We start from the raw sequence: 15,108 nt of genomic DNA, 5'->3' as shown, positions 1-15,108 counted from the left end.
CATCAAGTCAATTCCAACTCATAGTGATCCCATGTACTACAGAGTAAATGGTTCCATTGGGTTTGTTGGCTGTGGTCATTTACAGCAGAGTGCCAGGCCTTTCTTCCGTGATGCCACTGGGTGGGTTTGAGCCACCAACCTTTAGGTTAGCAGAGGAGCGCTTCGCGCCACCCAGGGACACCCCTCTGCAGTTATCATCATATTGAGCCAACAGCTGGGTAAATAATCAATCCTGAGTTAGATCTGGAAGGAGCCCCAGCACAGACTGGTTACAAGGAAGGAACGGATGCCCAGGGAATTTGCAGGGAGGAATTAACAGCAAGGACCAGAAGCACAGTCTTCTGCTTTCCTGTCCTGTCTAAGGACCAGGGAAAGAACTAGAAGAAAAGGAAAAGAGAGGAAATGGTAGAAGAAAAAGAAAACGGGGGTGGCCTTTGCTTATAAATGGAATTAAATCACCTTAAATAATAATGCTATTAATAATAACGATTGTAAAAACACTTCTTTGAGATCTTGGCATTCCCTCCCCCACCTGAAATGCCCTGCCTCCTCCTGAGCTCTGGAGCCTGGTGCCCATCTCAAATGCCATCCTCTCCAGGAAGCCTTCCCCACCTCCCAGGACAAGAAGGCGGCTCTCCTTCTAAAAGGTACATTAGCTCACCTTCTCCTCTACCAAGCACTTCTAAAACAAAGAAAGAAATATGCACATAAATGCAGCATTAATTCACTCAATGAACACTTACAGAATATTTACTAAGAGCCATGCACCACGCTGGACACTAACATGTTGCCTCGAGTCAATTCTGACTCATAGCAACCCTAGAGGACAGAGGAGAGCTGCCCCAACCCAAGTCTGTAGTCTTTACAGAAGCCAACTGCCACATCTTTCTCCCACAGAGCGGCTGATGGGTTCGAATGCCAACCTTTCAGTTGGCAGCTGAGCACTTAACCACTGGGCCACCAGGGCTCCTTTGTTGGACACTACAGACAGTGATACACACACTTCCCATGCACAAAAAACCTCTATCCCTATAAAAATATACATACCTTAAGTAAACACCCAACCACTCGTCCGTCAGTTTGTTAAACTGTGCTCATGTGGAGCCTGTACATAGACTAAGAGGTAGTTGTTCAAACAGAACAAGGGGATATTGCAGTTTAAAGTCAGGAATGGTGTGCATCAGGGCTGTATTCTTTCACCATATTTATTCAATCTGTATGTTGAGCAAACGAACTGAGAAGCTGGGCTATATCAAGAAAAACGGGGCATCAGAATTCAAGGAAGACTCATTAACAACCTGCCATATTCAGACAACACAGCCTTGCTTGCTGAAAGCGAAGAGGGCTTAAAGCACTTACTGATGAATATCAGTAGAGATCACCTTAACATAAAGAAGACAAAAATTGTCACAACTGGACCAATAAGCAACATCATGATAAGCTGAGAAAAGACTGAAGTTGTCAAGGATTTCCTTTTACTTGGATCCCCAATTAACACCCATGGAAGCACCAGTCAAGAAATCAAAGGACGTATTGCACTGGGCAAATCTGCTGCAAAGGACTTCTTTAAAGTGTTAAAAATCTAAGACGTCACCTTGAGGACTAAGGTAAGCCTGACCCAAGCCATTGTGTTTTCAATCACCTCATACGCATGAGAGTTAACCAATGCCTTTGAATTATGATGCTGGCGAAGAATATTGAATATACCACAGACTGCCAGAAGAACACACAAATCTGTCTTGGAAGAAGTACATTCACAATGCTTCTTAGAAGCAAGAATGGCAAGACTTCATCTCACATATTTTGGACATGTTATCAATAGGGGCCAGTCTCTGGAGAAGGACATCATGCTTGGTAAAGCAGAGGTCAGTGAAAAAGAGGAAGACCCTCAAAGAGATGGACTGACAAAGGAGCTGCAACAATGGGCTCAAGCATGATGATTCTGAGGTTGGTGCAGGACCGGGCAGTGTTTTGTTCTGTTGTACACAGGGCCGCTATGAGTTGGAACCAACTCGACAGCACCTAACAACAACAAATGAACACTATGTCTGACTAAACTTTGTCTTCTCACCACCACCACCAGCTGCCTGTTCCAGTGCCTAGCCTAGAGCCTGGCACTGAGAGAGGCCTGGAAGGTAAGAGTTGTGTTCTGCAGCTGGGGGGCCTGCTGTGACACGCTCCTGCCACACTCCTCATTTCTACAAGCTCCGGGACTCTCCCATCTCCCCAGACAGACAATATGCACTGACACAAGGACAGGGTCTGTACATCCCCATCCACAATGTGGGGGTGCTCAGTAAGTCGCCACTGTGAGGATGGACAACCAAACATTGGACCCCCTCGAGATCCCACTCAGTGGTGGAATAATTTGGAAAAGGATAACGAGAATGGCTGTGTAATTTGAAGAATATAATCAATGTCCCTGAATTACAAATGCAAAAGTTTTTTAATTGGCCTGTTTTCTTGTGTATATGTTTACCGCCCCCCCCCCACAATAAAATCCCACTGGGGTGGGTCCCTTTAACCTGTTCCCATCAACAATTCCCAACTGTCCCGTCCCCCTCCTTTGACCAGACTCCCCCACTCCACACCTCCTCACCCAGCACACCAGGGCTCTCCTCTCCACTGGCTTCTGTCTGTCTAAATGCTTCCCGTAATTATCATTTATAACTTGTATGAAAATACACAAAAACAAACATTTATTAAGCACTGAGCAGGTTCAGAAGTCTGTGCTGAGACCTGAGGGGATTCTGCCCTAGACCTTGAGTAGTTGAAGTTTTAGCAGGAGAGAAGACGAGGTTCTAAGCCAAGATCACTCTTCCATTTTCCAGGCAAATCTCAACGTTGCCTCCTTCATGCCTTCTTTACTATCGCCAATAAGAATCGATTACTTGTGTTTTATACCATATAATTAGGACTCATCCCATACTCCCTAACAATGGCCCTAGTCCCTACTTCCAGATGCTCCAGAGGGACTGGTGACCAGAGATAAGGTCTGGACTTTCTCACACGGCCCATGGAGGAGACATATCCATGAATGGCTTGTGCCTCATTTGCCCTCCCTGGGGCCCCTCACTGGCTGGGTCAGCACCAACCCAGCCCCAGGTGCCCGACCCTGACTAAACTCAGTACCTGCTGGACACCAGACCCCCAGATCTCAAGCTAAGAGGCTTCCTGAGGGTGTGAATCAAACCACCTCCCTGCCTCCTCCAGTCAGAGCACTTAAAAAGGCGGGGAACAGGGCAACTGATTAGCTTGTGCTTCTGAAAAGACAGGAAGCAATGCCTCCTCACAGCAACCTCTCAACCCAAGCCCATTGCCACTGAGTCGATTCTGACTCACAGCAACCTTACAGGGCAGAGTAGAACTGCCCCACAGGGTTCCCAAGGAGTACCTGGTGGACTCGAACTGCCAACCTTTATGGTTAGCAGCCCTAGCTCTTAACCACTACACCACCGGAGTTTCCTGCTGGGGCCCCCAAATGTCTCTTGTAATTAGGGATGGTGGCATGTGGCCAATGCTTCCATTTGTCATAAATTTCCCAATAAAACTTGAAAACTCTTCGCATTTTCCCTCTGACCACCTAACTGAGGTGGGACTAAAGGCCAGAGTGAACAATGAACACTGTGTTTGGCTTACATCAGGTCTGGCTTTCTTTCTTTTTTTTTTTTTCTTTTCCTCTTCCAAAGGCCTTTATCTACAAAGAGAAATCTACAAAAAAAAAAAAAATTAAATTAAATCCAATAAGTATATTTTAAAAGTAGGACAATTGCTGTATGTTTTCAACAACAAAAATAAATTATTAAAAGAAAAAAGCAGGGTAAGAAATATTTTGATTTCCTTTTCATCATTTCAGCAGATTGCCTTCTGACTAAACCTGACACAAGACTTTGGGTCTGAAGGTTAAAAAACAAACAAACAATAACCCCGAATAAGTGAATTTTAAAAAGCCCTGTGAACTTGCAGTGACTCCTCCACCTAATTAACTGGAACTGGCCAGCATTTCTAATTTGGGTACACTGTTATCAGTTACCACCATAAAAACATAGGTGGGTTAGGAAAATGCCCTCTTAAAAACAAAGAATCAAACTTCAGTTAAAGATCACAATTTGAACACCTGTATTTAGCTCAGCTGTCTCCCAAAACTTCTCTAAAACTTTCTTCTTAGTCTTTCTTAAGAATTTCTTTTCTTAAAGGTATAAATCTTACAGCGAACAGACGAGGAGAAAACAGCAGCAACTTCTAACAGCTGGATGCTGGTTGGCAGTTGGTGAATGGCAGAACTAAGAAAGCCAAAGCCTAACCCAGAACTGAAGAAAGCTGAGAAGCAACCAAACCCAAACCACAGAACCTCCCCCAAAGACGCAGGAAATCAGCGGCCCCGTGAGCTTCTGGAAGCAGATGTGACAACGGGAGTGAAAAAGGGAAGGTCAGTTGAAAGGCTATTTAAAAACTGTTACACCTCCAGTCTTCTCCCCTACTCCCAGAGGAGCAGCTTTACTCTCTGGAAGAAGGGAAAACCCGTCTCTGGACTGGGTTGCCAGGCACAGCTGAGGACAGGGTTACTGTACCTGTGAGCTACAGTTGCAGAGCATCTAACCCAAAACTCAGTGGCTTAAAACTGCAAATATTTATTATTTCTGATGATTCCATGGGCTGACTGGGAAGTCCTCTGGGCTAGCTGGTCTGGGATGGCCTCACTCACAAGGCTGGAACGGCTCTCCGCGGGGACTCTCAGCCTCTGGGAGACCAGTGCAGGATGCTCCACATGGTGCCGAACGGTTCCCAGCAGCAAGGGGGCCAAGCCCCAATGCACAAGCCATTTTCAAGCCTCTGCTTGAATGACTCACTGGAAAAAAAACAAGTCAAATGGCCAAGCCCAGATTCAAGAAGACACTGCAAACTGTTGTGGACGTTTTTCCCAACTATGACAAACATATTAGTGAAAAATAAGAGAGTTCAGTGCAAATTTCCATCCAGTACATTGATTGGCACCTTCAAGCCTTCTTCACCCACTTGGCTCCCAGGACATGGGTAGACATGTACGCTTATACCAAAAAGGAGCTCGGCCATCATCTCTGAGAAATCTGACTAGCCAGAGGAAAGACAAAGGAGCTGATACCAGTTCACCAAGGTAATAGCTTAGCAGACAAGCCTCGAGTGAAGAGCACCCTTTTCCTGAGAAGCTTCAATTAGCATCTTAGCAGACCGCTCTTCAAAAGAACACAGCTCAGGAGTGCCAGAATACAAAAAGCATAAATATAACAAAGTAAGATAAAAACAGTCCAACAATATTTTAACTGTGTTGGCTGTTACATGTACTGTATGTGTTTGTCAAAACTCACAACTACACACTAAAAAGGGTAAATTTTTACTCTATGTAAATTATACCTCCAACAAGCAAAGAAAAGCAACTTTGAGGAAACAAAGCCCACAGAGTCTTTAAAAAAAAACTATCATTAATATTTTCAGGAAGACAAAAGAAAAATTTTTTAATCTTAAACCTATAAAACAAGAATGAGATCCTACTTTAAAAAAGAAAAAAAGTTCTTAGAAATTAAACAAAAGGGTTAGAAAAAGAAAAAGCTTAAGCTCTATCAGAAAGCACAATGTAAGGACAAAGTAGGCTGGTCCACAAACACACACCAAAGGCAGACCTAGAATGAGAGACCTGAGAAAGTAGGGGAGAAAAGCAAAGAAATAATAATTTTTTAAAAATCCCCCAAATTGAAGAGTGTTGTGGTGGATTACATTCGTGCGTGGCATTTCTAAGCATGGTCTTGTAACTCCACCAGGGTGATGGGTCGGGACTGTGTGATAGGGTAATTGTGGCCTACCAAGGGGATTGATCAGCTTTGCCTTCAAAGAGAGCCAATTCCAGAGCAGAGAGAAGGACTCTACCACCACTGGGGAAGAACAGCCAGGAGCAGAGAGCTGTAGGGAGAAAGCTGAGTGCCTCTGGGGAGAGGCCTAGGGCCAGGAAGAGGCAGGCCTGCAAGCACCGCTGGGAAGAAGCTGTCCTGATGAGAAAACTGTATCCCGAGTGTTCCTGAGCCTGAATTGTACCTGTTACTTCCCTAATAAACTCCATAACCCTCAGTATGGTCTGTGAGTTCTAGGTGGCCACTACAGTGAATTATCAAACTCAGCAGAGAAGTAGAGAGTGCTGTATGAGGGATGATTGGAGTCAGAATTAGTAAAGGTGGCAGAGAGGAGGCTTATCCAGCCTCTGCCTCATGGCAATCAGCCTTGCACTGTTATCTTGGTTCTCCTTCCCCCTTCTGGGGTTAGAGCAGGTCAGACACTGCCCCTAAGCCATTTTTACAAGTATGAATTCACAGAATGAAATACCCTAGCAAGCGCCCAGCACGATGAATGAATCAATGAAAACAAACCCACACCAAGATATATCATGGTGAAATTTTGGAACATTGGAGACAAAAAATAATATAACACTATAAAGATTCAGAGAATAAAAAATAGGTTTCTTACAAAGGATCAAGAACCAAAATGGCATCAAGCTCAACAGAAAAACTGAAAATCAGAAGACAGCAGAGAAGTGCCTTCAAAATTCCAAACAAATTATTTAACACAGAATTCCCTACCGAGCCAAATGACTACAAAGGAGGGTAGAATGAAGACATTTTCAGACATACAAAGTGTCGACAAATTTGCATCCCATGCACTTGGGAAACTACCTAGAGAATGTGTTTCACCAAAACAAGGAAGGAAACAAAACAAAAGGGTAACTGATGGGCGGAGCTGAGGGTCATGGAGGAACAGGATAAAGAAACAGGGAGATTCAAAACATCAGAGAAGGATACTTCTGGCCTGGGAAGGGAGACCTCATGACAACAGCTGAGTGCAGCAGCCTACACCACTGCCAATCTCAGTGCTCCACAGAGATTCCTCCAAGAAGGTGGAACTGATGGGATAGAACACCACTGTGTCTGAGAGAACTGAGACTTCTCCAACTGGCTAAAAGTGTGGGGTTGAATCAGTAAGAAGTATACACCAAGCAAATGAAAAAACGAGGCAACAGATACTTAACTTTGGGGGAAAACAAAATACCGGACAGGTAAGCGAGAATAACCATAATACACTGACGTGGTTCACCTGTAATCTGCCATCATGGTTCTGCAAACACTGAGTAATGGCCTATCAAAATGTAACTATACTGTGAGAGCAAGGAGGTAAAGGGTAACCACATGCTCACCTTCCACAGTTCAGGGTGAGAAATACTACCTGAAGTTGAAAAAACAAACGGCAAGAAAACCACATAGTTCCGAGACATTGGAGCAAATATCCAATCAACTAGGAGAGTTAAAAGTATGTCCCTCTTAAGAGCAAGAAATAGTAGTGGGGAAAGTGCTTTAATTTTTTTTTTAAAAAGATCTGAATTGTTTGATTCGTTAATCCATGTGTATGTATAACTTTGATTCAAAATAAAAACCAGTACCAAAAAATTTATTAGGAAGTAAAATACTAGATGATCAAATCACTTGGACAAACTGGACACTTAGCTTTCCAAAAAGCCAAGAAAGCCCACCACAAGCCACTCTGACTTAGGACAGCAGGATTTCCAATGCAAAATCACAGATTTTCTACTGCGTGCAGCAGGAATTACCGTATTGTCTTCAGCCCCCCGGATGTTCACCTACCCCACTCAAGGTCCCCCAGAGACTTAACACCAAATAAGCTCTGTGAGCACACACTATTCTAACTCCCTACCTGTCTACCTGGAGTCCCCGCCGCCATGCCCTAGTCAGAGGTTGGGCCATACGCCTGGCTTAGAAGGAAACTCATGGCCCCTTAACCCATTTCTTTCACCAGAGTTGGCTGCAAGCTGCCAGCCCTCTGCTCCTCCAGCCTCCACAACAGCAGGGTTTCCTAAGGCCTGACCTGGCTCTCCAAAAGGGAGTCCACAAAGTCCTAGAAGCAGGACGGTCTACAAGTCCAACCTGCTTTCCCAGTTCAGGTCACCTTGATTAGTCTGATGCAAGACTGGATTATACAAGCCCCTCCCAGAATGGCCATACTTGGGAAGGGGGGACAACTCTAACTGCACTGAGCACCTCTTTTTCCTTCCATTTCCCTGAGTCTACTCTTTCCTCATCTTTCCCTATATTTAACTGGCTCCACTGCTTTCCCCCACCAGCCTCTACCACTTTATGGTGAAAGAGCATTAGACATGGCATCGAAATACTATATTTGCATTACTGACAGATCACTGAATTCCTTTCGGCCTCAGTTTTTTCACCTCTAAATGGGGATAATATTCCTTGAGGATAGAAACCATGTGGTCATGTCTACATAGTCCATGGTACCTAATACAAGATACACTAAAAAAAACTTCTCTGAGTGAATCAATGAATCTGAAACCAGATCTCCAAGGAGCAATCCTCAATCAGTAAACTCCTCTCCCGCCTCTGGCTCGTTCACCTGCAATCCTGGTGCACAAGCCTAAGCCACACATCCTCGTCTTCAGGGAACCAGGAGGCTAAGCAGCAGATGTCACAAGTGCAGAAAAGAAAGCGGGACATACCTGGAAGGAGGTGGGAATACAGACGAGGTTCAAATTCTCTTGCTTCACTCTTTCAGCTGTGGAGACAAAAGCCACGTTGCTGGTTTTCCACTCTCCTCACTTTACTTTTCTGATCACATGTAAGGTTTATTTGATACCAACAGTCAGAAAAAGGTATCTCTCCCACTGACAGGTAGCTGCCTTTCATCTGTGTCCCATCCTGGTGAAAAGCTGGTGACCATACTTCCCTCACATCACAAAAAGCCTGAGGAGGTGAAGATTCATCACAGGAAAAGTGAAGTGTTTGCTACCATCATGTGCCTGGCTACAGCCGCAGAACTCTGTACATATGAACTTATTTAATCCTAACCACCCAAAAGGCTAGTTATGACTACTGTCCCCATTTTACAAACGAGGAAACTGAGGCAGAGAAGTGAATTAACTTGCTAGTCACACGGCTGTTAAGGGCAGAGCTAGAATAATCCCAGGCAGTCTAGCTCCACAGTCTTAGCTACTACCTTATTTTGCCTTTTCTAGGGAATAACTAGAACTTTACTTCTGCATTTTGTGAAAAATAATAAACCACCTGTAAGCCCCCTGAAAGTGTTCAAAAGGGGATTTATTTACTCATTTTGGATTTGTACTTTTCAAGAAAGCTTTATTAAAACAACTTAAGGAAAAAACCATCTTATCATGCCAGCATCAGGTCTACACCACAAGGACAAACTGTTCCCGGACTTTGCCTCCCAGGACCTGCCCTTTGGCATCTAGAAACTGAGATCAGCATTCAGACAAGCCTCTCCTCTGGGCTTTGTTCTTACCAACAGGAGTAGGGCAGTAAGACCTGTTGAGCAGCCACAGTGGTAGTAATTCCTAAGCACTGAGACACCCTAATCGGAATGAAGGTAGCATCTGCTAGAACCAGCCACCAGTCACAGGAGCCTCACCTCACCTCCACTCCAGGGTCACCAACAGGCCAACGCCCACTCTGACCTCAATCTGTTTGCCTAAGATTGCCTGAAAAACCCACAGGCTCTGAAGGGCCTGGCCCAGGACCCAACACAGAACAGACACATGACACCCCGATGATTAATTCTGTTGAGACCTCACCTATGTCAGCTCCTCCCCTCCAGCTACACGAAGTCCACAAAGCCAAGGGCACCCCGCAAAGCAGGTTAAAGAGGCCCAGGGATTCCTCTCTTCAGAGAAGAGCAGATACACTCAGCTGACCTCATGGCAGGCAGGCAGCCCCTTTCCCACTCTGCACTGCAGAGCCAAGCTGGCCAGGTGCCGGCCCTGTGCCCCACTTCCTCCCTCTCCCCCTCCCCCACCTCCCAGCCCCCATCACCCCACAGTGTCCAGCAGACAGAGCAAGAACTTACCTATTCGCTGCACTGCGTGGACAATTGTAGAACCACTTCCAATTCCCAGCACTTGGTTATTCTGCCAAAGAGGAGGAAAAACAAAATGTATTAATGTCATATCAACACTCCCTCTTCAGCTCACTTCCTAGAGTTACAAAATTATTCTACGAACTGTAATTCATGAACACAGGACAAGGTAAGTATGTGCTCAACTTACTGGAACGTAACTCTGAACCTCAACACCGTACTTTATCCTAGTACCCAGTGGGCAATTTATCAGCAGAGTCCTCCCCCTTCACCTCTAACACTAACACTGCCAATGCCACCACTTCTCACATTCCAACCAAGAAAACAACTGATTTAACCACTCACAGCACACGCCTCACAGACATGGGGTGCCTCACAGACATGGGGTGCATATGAATGCTGAAAGATTCGTGGCCAACCCCAGGCAGCACTCAGAAAGGAAAAGCCTGAGGAAAAGGCAATAGAACCTGGGTGCGCCCTAACAGCAGAAACCTGGGGTTTCCTGCTCCAGTGCCTTTTCCAAAAGCTTAGCCTCTAGAAGACAGGAGACTGACCACATGCACCTTCAAGGGGGTAGCACCACAGGGAACCTCAGGGACACATCAGGCCTGATATCTAGAGCTCTCTCAAAGGGAGCAGGGAAGAAGGGAGGTCCGATGTCACCTCAAAATAGTGAAGCACAGCAGTATCTGTCCAGCTGACACCAAGGGGTCTTGGCTTTCCCAGAGAATATTGAAAGAGGACAAAGGCTTAGTTAGGAACATGAGAAACGGCCTTTATCTGCAACAGGAAGGATTAGTAATAGGTGGAGAGAGCGCCTCCCGAGTACAGAAGACATGAAGTGGGTGTCACAACACCGAGCCTGCCATCAACTGACCAGGGGCATGGCATGGGCCCTGCTGAAGTCAGTTAGACCACAAACAGCAAGCTAAGGTTGGTATTAACTAGCAATCTAATAATCAGGAATAAGCAGAGCTTGGGCGAGGTCAGGGTTCCATCTACCACTGATGTCCTCAGGAAGGCATTATTTAGGCAAACCCAAAAGGCAAGAGTTCCAATCTACCAAGGAGAAAGGACTCCAAGTAAAAGGTACATCACAACACAAAAACATTCAAAATGCCTGAATATCTGAAGGGCAAAAATCTTTAAGTAACTGAGAAAATGTCTTGACTTATATAAATGCCTAGACTTAACCTGAACTTCACACCTAACCCGAAGCTGCAAGCTCCAGCTATACAGCAATCAACCGTCAGGCTCCTCACTGCCATGCCCAGCAATACACACATCTCACCAACAGACTCCCAGCAGGCAGGTGGCACACAGATGAACTTGGATGAGTCATACAAGCTCCTGTGCACAGCTCCTCTCTTGGCTGTGGAAGGAGGCCAGCAATTATAGGGGCTTGCCAGGCCCAAGCTCTTCAGCCATGTGTTCCTTCTACCTTGAACTCAAATGACTGGCCATGCAATCAGTGCCCTAGCCAAAGCCAACCAGAAGTGACCAAATGCTGCCTGTGAGGTGGCCCAACAGCAGAAAGCTGTCAAGCAGGCCCTGCTGGAGGAGCAAGCCCCTTCTGATGGGCAATACTAAACCTGTCATGTGTACATCTGAACTCGCCTTGTCCACGGCAGTAACCTTGGAGATACTGCTGCTGACCAAATGAAACTACTGCCAACCAACTGAGCCAGTCAAAGAACAAAACCTAGGCTCCATCCTGGCTAGCTACACAGACGATTCAGCTGAGAACCCTCCAAAGGCCCATCCACCCAGATGTGGAAGTGATTAGCACACTGAAACACCAATCGACTAGGGAACCAGAAATCCTACATCCTAGAGGTTCTAAGCGATAACCCCAAGACCTCCATATTTGTGTCCACACTCTGTGCCAATTCAACAAACATTTATGGCGCAAGCCCTACTATGGTCAATACTGAATGAAGATAAGGTAACTATCCTCCAAAAGATCACCCTTTAGGGACATAAGAGAGACAAACACACAGATGACTAGAACATAAGAGGTATATAAAGTGCTACAAAACTGCAGAGGAGAAACCATCCTCCTCTTAGGAGGCTAAGGAAAAGTGAAAGGAGGAGATAGCCTTTGAAGCAAGCCCTGAAGGACACATCTGAATTTAACAGGTAAAGACAAAAGACAAGATTAGACATTCCAGCTGATGATAGTGACATTAAACAGACAATACATGCCAATCATCTGTTTCAATTCTCTGGCATGTGGGGGAGAAGACAAAGAAGGAAACAAGACTGTGAGCTCAAGGACAAGAACCAGGGTTATCAACTTCCACCTGGCTCAGTATCTGGCACACAGCAGATGCTCCAGAGTGTTACATGAAGGCTACTTGGGGCCATTGTGACACAGATGACAGCTTCAGAAGAAAACACATCACTTGGGAGGGCGTCACTCAGGAAGTTGGCAGAGGGGACAAGATAAGAGCAACTGCAGTTCTCTGGCCATGGCAGAGCCCAAACTGGGACAGTTGGCTGGTGTCTTAGTTTGCTAGTGCTGTTTTAACAGAAACACCACAAGTGGGTGTGTTTAATGAACAGAAATTTATTTTCTCACAGTTCAGGAGGCTAAAACTATGAATTCAGGGCACCAGCTCTAGGGGAACGCTCTTCTCTCTCTGTGTCAGCTCTGGGAGAAAATCCTAGCCTCAGATTCCTTGAAGATCCCCATAAAAAACAAAAAACAAAAACCAAACCCACTGCCATTGAGTCGATTCCGACTCATAGTGACCCTACAGGACAGAGTAGAACTACCCAATAGACTTTCCAAGGAGCGCCTGGCAGATCTGAACTACCGGCCTCTTGGTTAGCAGCCTCAGCACTTAACCACTACACCACCAGGGTTTCCAAAGATCCCCACAGGGCATCTGTTTCCCATTTGTGCTAACTTGTCTCCAAGCCTAATCTGTTCTTTTTCCATCTTAGAGGTCGTTAAGTTTAAAACACACCCAGACTGATATGATCTCGATAATATAACAAAGGAAGCCCCACTGCCAAATGGAATTACACAATTCAGTCCACAACAGCTGGCCAAAGGGAAGAAGCAACTCTAAAAACATTCCAAAGGCGTAACTAACAGGGCTTGGCACATAACCTACTTTAATAAACTCGTGATTAAACAATTGCAAGATGCAAAGTACTACAGAAAAAGGTGGCCTTCGATAAAGCAGAGGATAATCCCTGGAAGAAGCAGCTAAACCTTGACAATTAGGCACAAGGCTGCCTCAATAAATGTGCGGCCTTGAATTAGTTATCTTGTCTGCAAATTACCCAGGACCTGACTCTCCGCCTCCTCCCTTTAGCCACGTTTCTGGCTATCCCACTGCCTGACATCAATGGGCGCTCAATAAATACTCAAAAAACGAATGAAATGAATAAATCAATGTTAAAGACCAGAAATACAAAATTCAAATAGTGTTGGCATCTCAGGAAAAAATTTTGACAAGGTAAGTGGGTATAACTGAGGCTGAAGTGAGGTGCCCTCTGGGTGGCCTGGTAACCTCACAGACTGATGTGGCTGGAATCCAGGGTTTAGAGTCTATACCCTGAGATGAGGGTGTGCAGGTTTTTATTTAACTGAATATATAACAATCAGACAAAGATCTGGCAGGCATATGCTACCAAGTGTTAATGTAAATAGGTTATTGGAACAATTTCAGTTCGGAGCTTTTATATTTCTATAGATTTCATTTATCTGTCTACTGTCCACTGTATCCAGGTACTCAGAGCAGAGGCACTGAATCCCAAACACAGGGCTGATTACAAATCTTACGTTATTACCTCTGTGTGTTCCCAGACAGGGTCTAAAAGACTAACTAGATGTGCATCACACTACACCAGAAGTGGGTGGCAAAAAAGAGTGGAAACGCACTGAAACGGGGGTCACTCAGCTGGGTCCTGGACCATCCACTCAACAGACACAAAGCCACAGGTTATCACACCAGCTCCACCCACTTAATCAGGCTATTGTGAAGCTCAAACGACATCATTTATGCAAAATAACTTTATAAAGTATATCATTAACAAATGTAAAGAATGATGATTAGCGGAGAAAAGGAATCTGATACCACTTTCCAAGAAGCAGAAAAAGGAGACAAAAAGCCAACAAGGCCAAGGAAACTCCACTGCAGGGCAGAGATATCCCATTTGGCTTCCGTCGAGATACTATAATTAAAATAATTAACTTGATTGGTTACAGGAAATCCACTCAGGTTAAAGGTCTCCTCCACTAAAAGCTCCACACCCGCCCCTTAAATAAACAAGTGAGGCCATGACCTCGCCAAGTAACAGCTAAACATCCACACCCACATCTTAAAGAGCAGCATCCTCCGGACCTAGAGTCCACCCCTCTTCGGTTCTGTCTCCCATTCTCTCTGGCGAGTACACTCAGGAACAGGCGCGCGACAAACTAAGAACCTCCCTGGAGAGAAACTTCAAAGCATTCTGCAAACGAACTTTGCGCTGTGAAAACCAGACAGACCCCTCGGGAGCCCCAGAACTCGACCACTTCCCATCTGTTCATAAGGCTGCCACAGGGAAAGTCCTTTCTAGCCCCGGCCTGAAACAGAAACCACTAGGCTCCACTTTGCAAACTTATCGACCCATCATGGAATCTTGACAAAGCTCAACTTTTTGCGGGGGCTCGCCCCCAACCGACACATCTAGAAAGCCTTTAAGGAGCGAGGGAAGAAGGGGATCTAACCACGGACACCGCGCGCCCCCTTTCGCGCTCACACAGCCCCCACCCGCCAGGAACCAGGCGCACCGGCAGTGTCCAGAGGGCGCAACACGAGCCCATCAGGCCACCGGCAGACGCCCCATGCCCGGAGCTGCTCACCCTCACGTGGTTCTCCACGGCCGCGCGGCCCGCCAGTTTCTTGGCCTCCTCGGCCTTGGACATCGCGGAGGGGGCCGGGAAGACGCGGCTGGCACCCCCGCCACTGGTGCTTGCGCTGCCGGTGCGGCTGTAGGACCCAGACTGCGCGCACCCGGGAGGCTGCACGTGGGAACCCGGGGCGGCCCAACTGTTGCCGCCTCCACCGGAGGCCGCGCCCCCTGCCCGCCCGGGGAGCGGGGCCAGGACCCGCCCGTAGAGGGTGCTGAAGGGCCCGGGGCGCTGCATCCTGCCGCCGCGCTCCAGCCTCCACCACGGTCCCGCCCCCGGGCCGC

At 46.3% G+C, this 15,108-nt stretch overlaps 1 protein-coding gene across 1 annotated transcript in view; it reads right to left on the bottom strand.

Moving 5' to 3' along the window:
* RPIA (ribose 5-phosphate isomerase A) overlaps positions 1-15,061 on the bottom strand; it is a 33,344-nt gene extending 18,283 nt beyond the window's left edge. Inside the window, exons 1-3 of the mRNA XM_003420399.4 lie at positions 14,777-15,061; positions 9,907-9,967; positions 8,546-8,601 (exon numbers count right to left, since the gene is read on the bottom strand). Coding sequence (XP_003420447.1) covers positions 8,546-8,601; positions 9,907-9,967; positions 14,777-15,061 — 402 coding nt within the window. The remainder of the gene's footprint in view (positions 1-8,545; positions 8,602-9,906; positions 9,968-14,776) is intronic.
* Between the last annotated feature and the right edge of the window lie 47 nt (positions 15,062-15,108).

This window comes from Loxodonta africana, chromosome 15 (assembly GCF_030014295.1).
Source record: "Loxodonta africana isolate mLoxAfr1 chromosome 15, mLoxAfr1.hap2, whole genome shotgun sequence".
Classification (NCBI taxonomy): Eukaryota; Metazoa; Chordata; class Mammalia; order Proboscidea; family Elephantidae; genus Loxodonta; species Loxodonta africana.
This window is presented reverse-complemented; position numbering and strand designations above follow the sequence as displayed.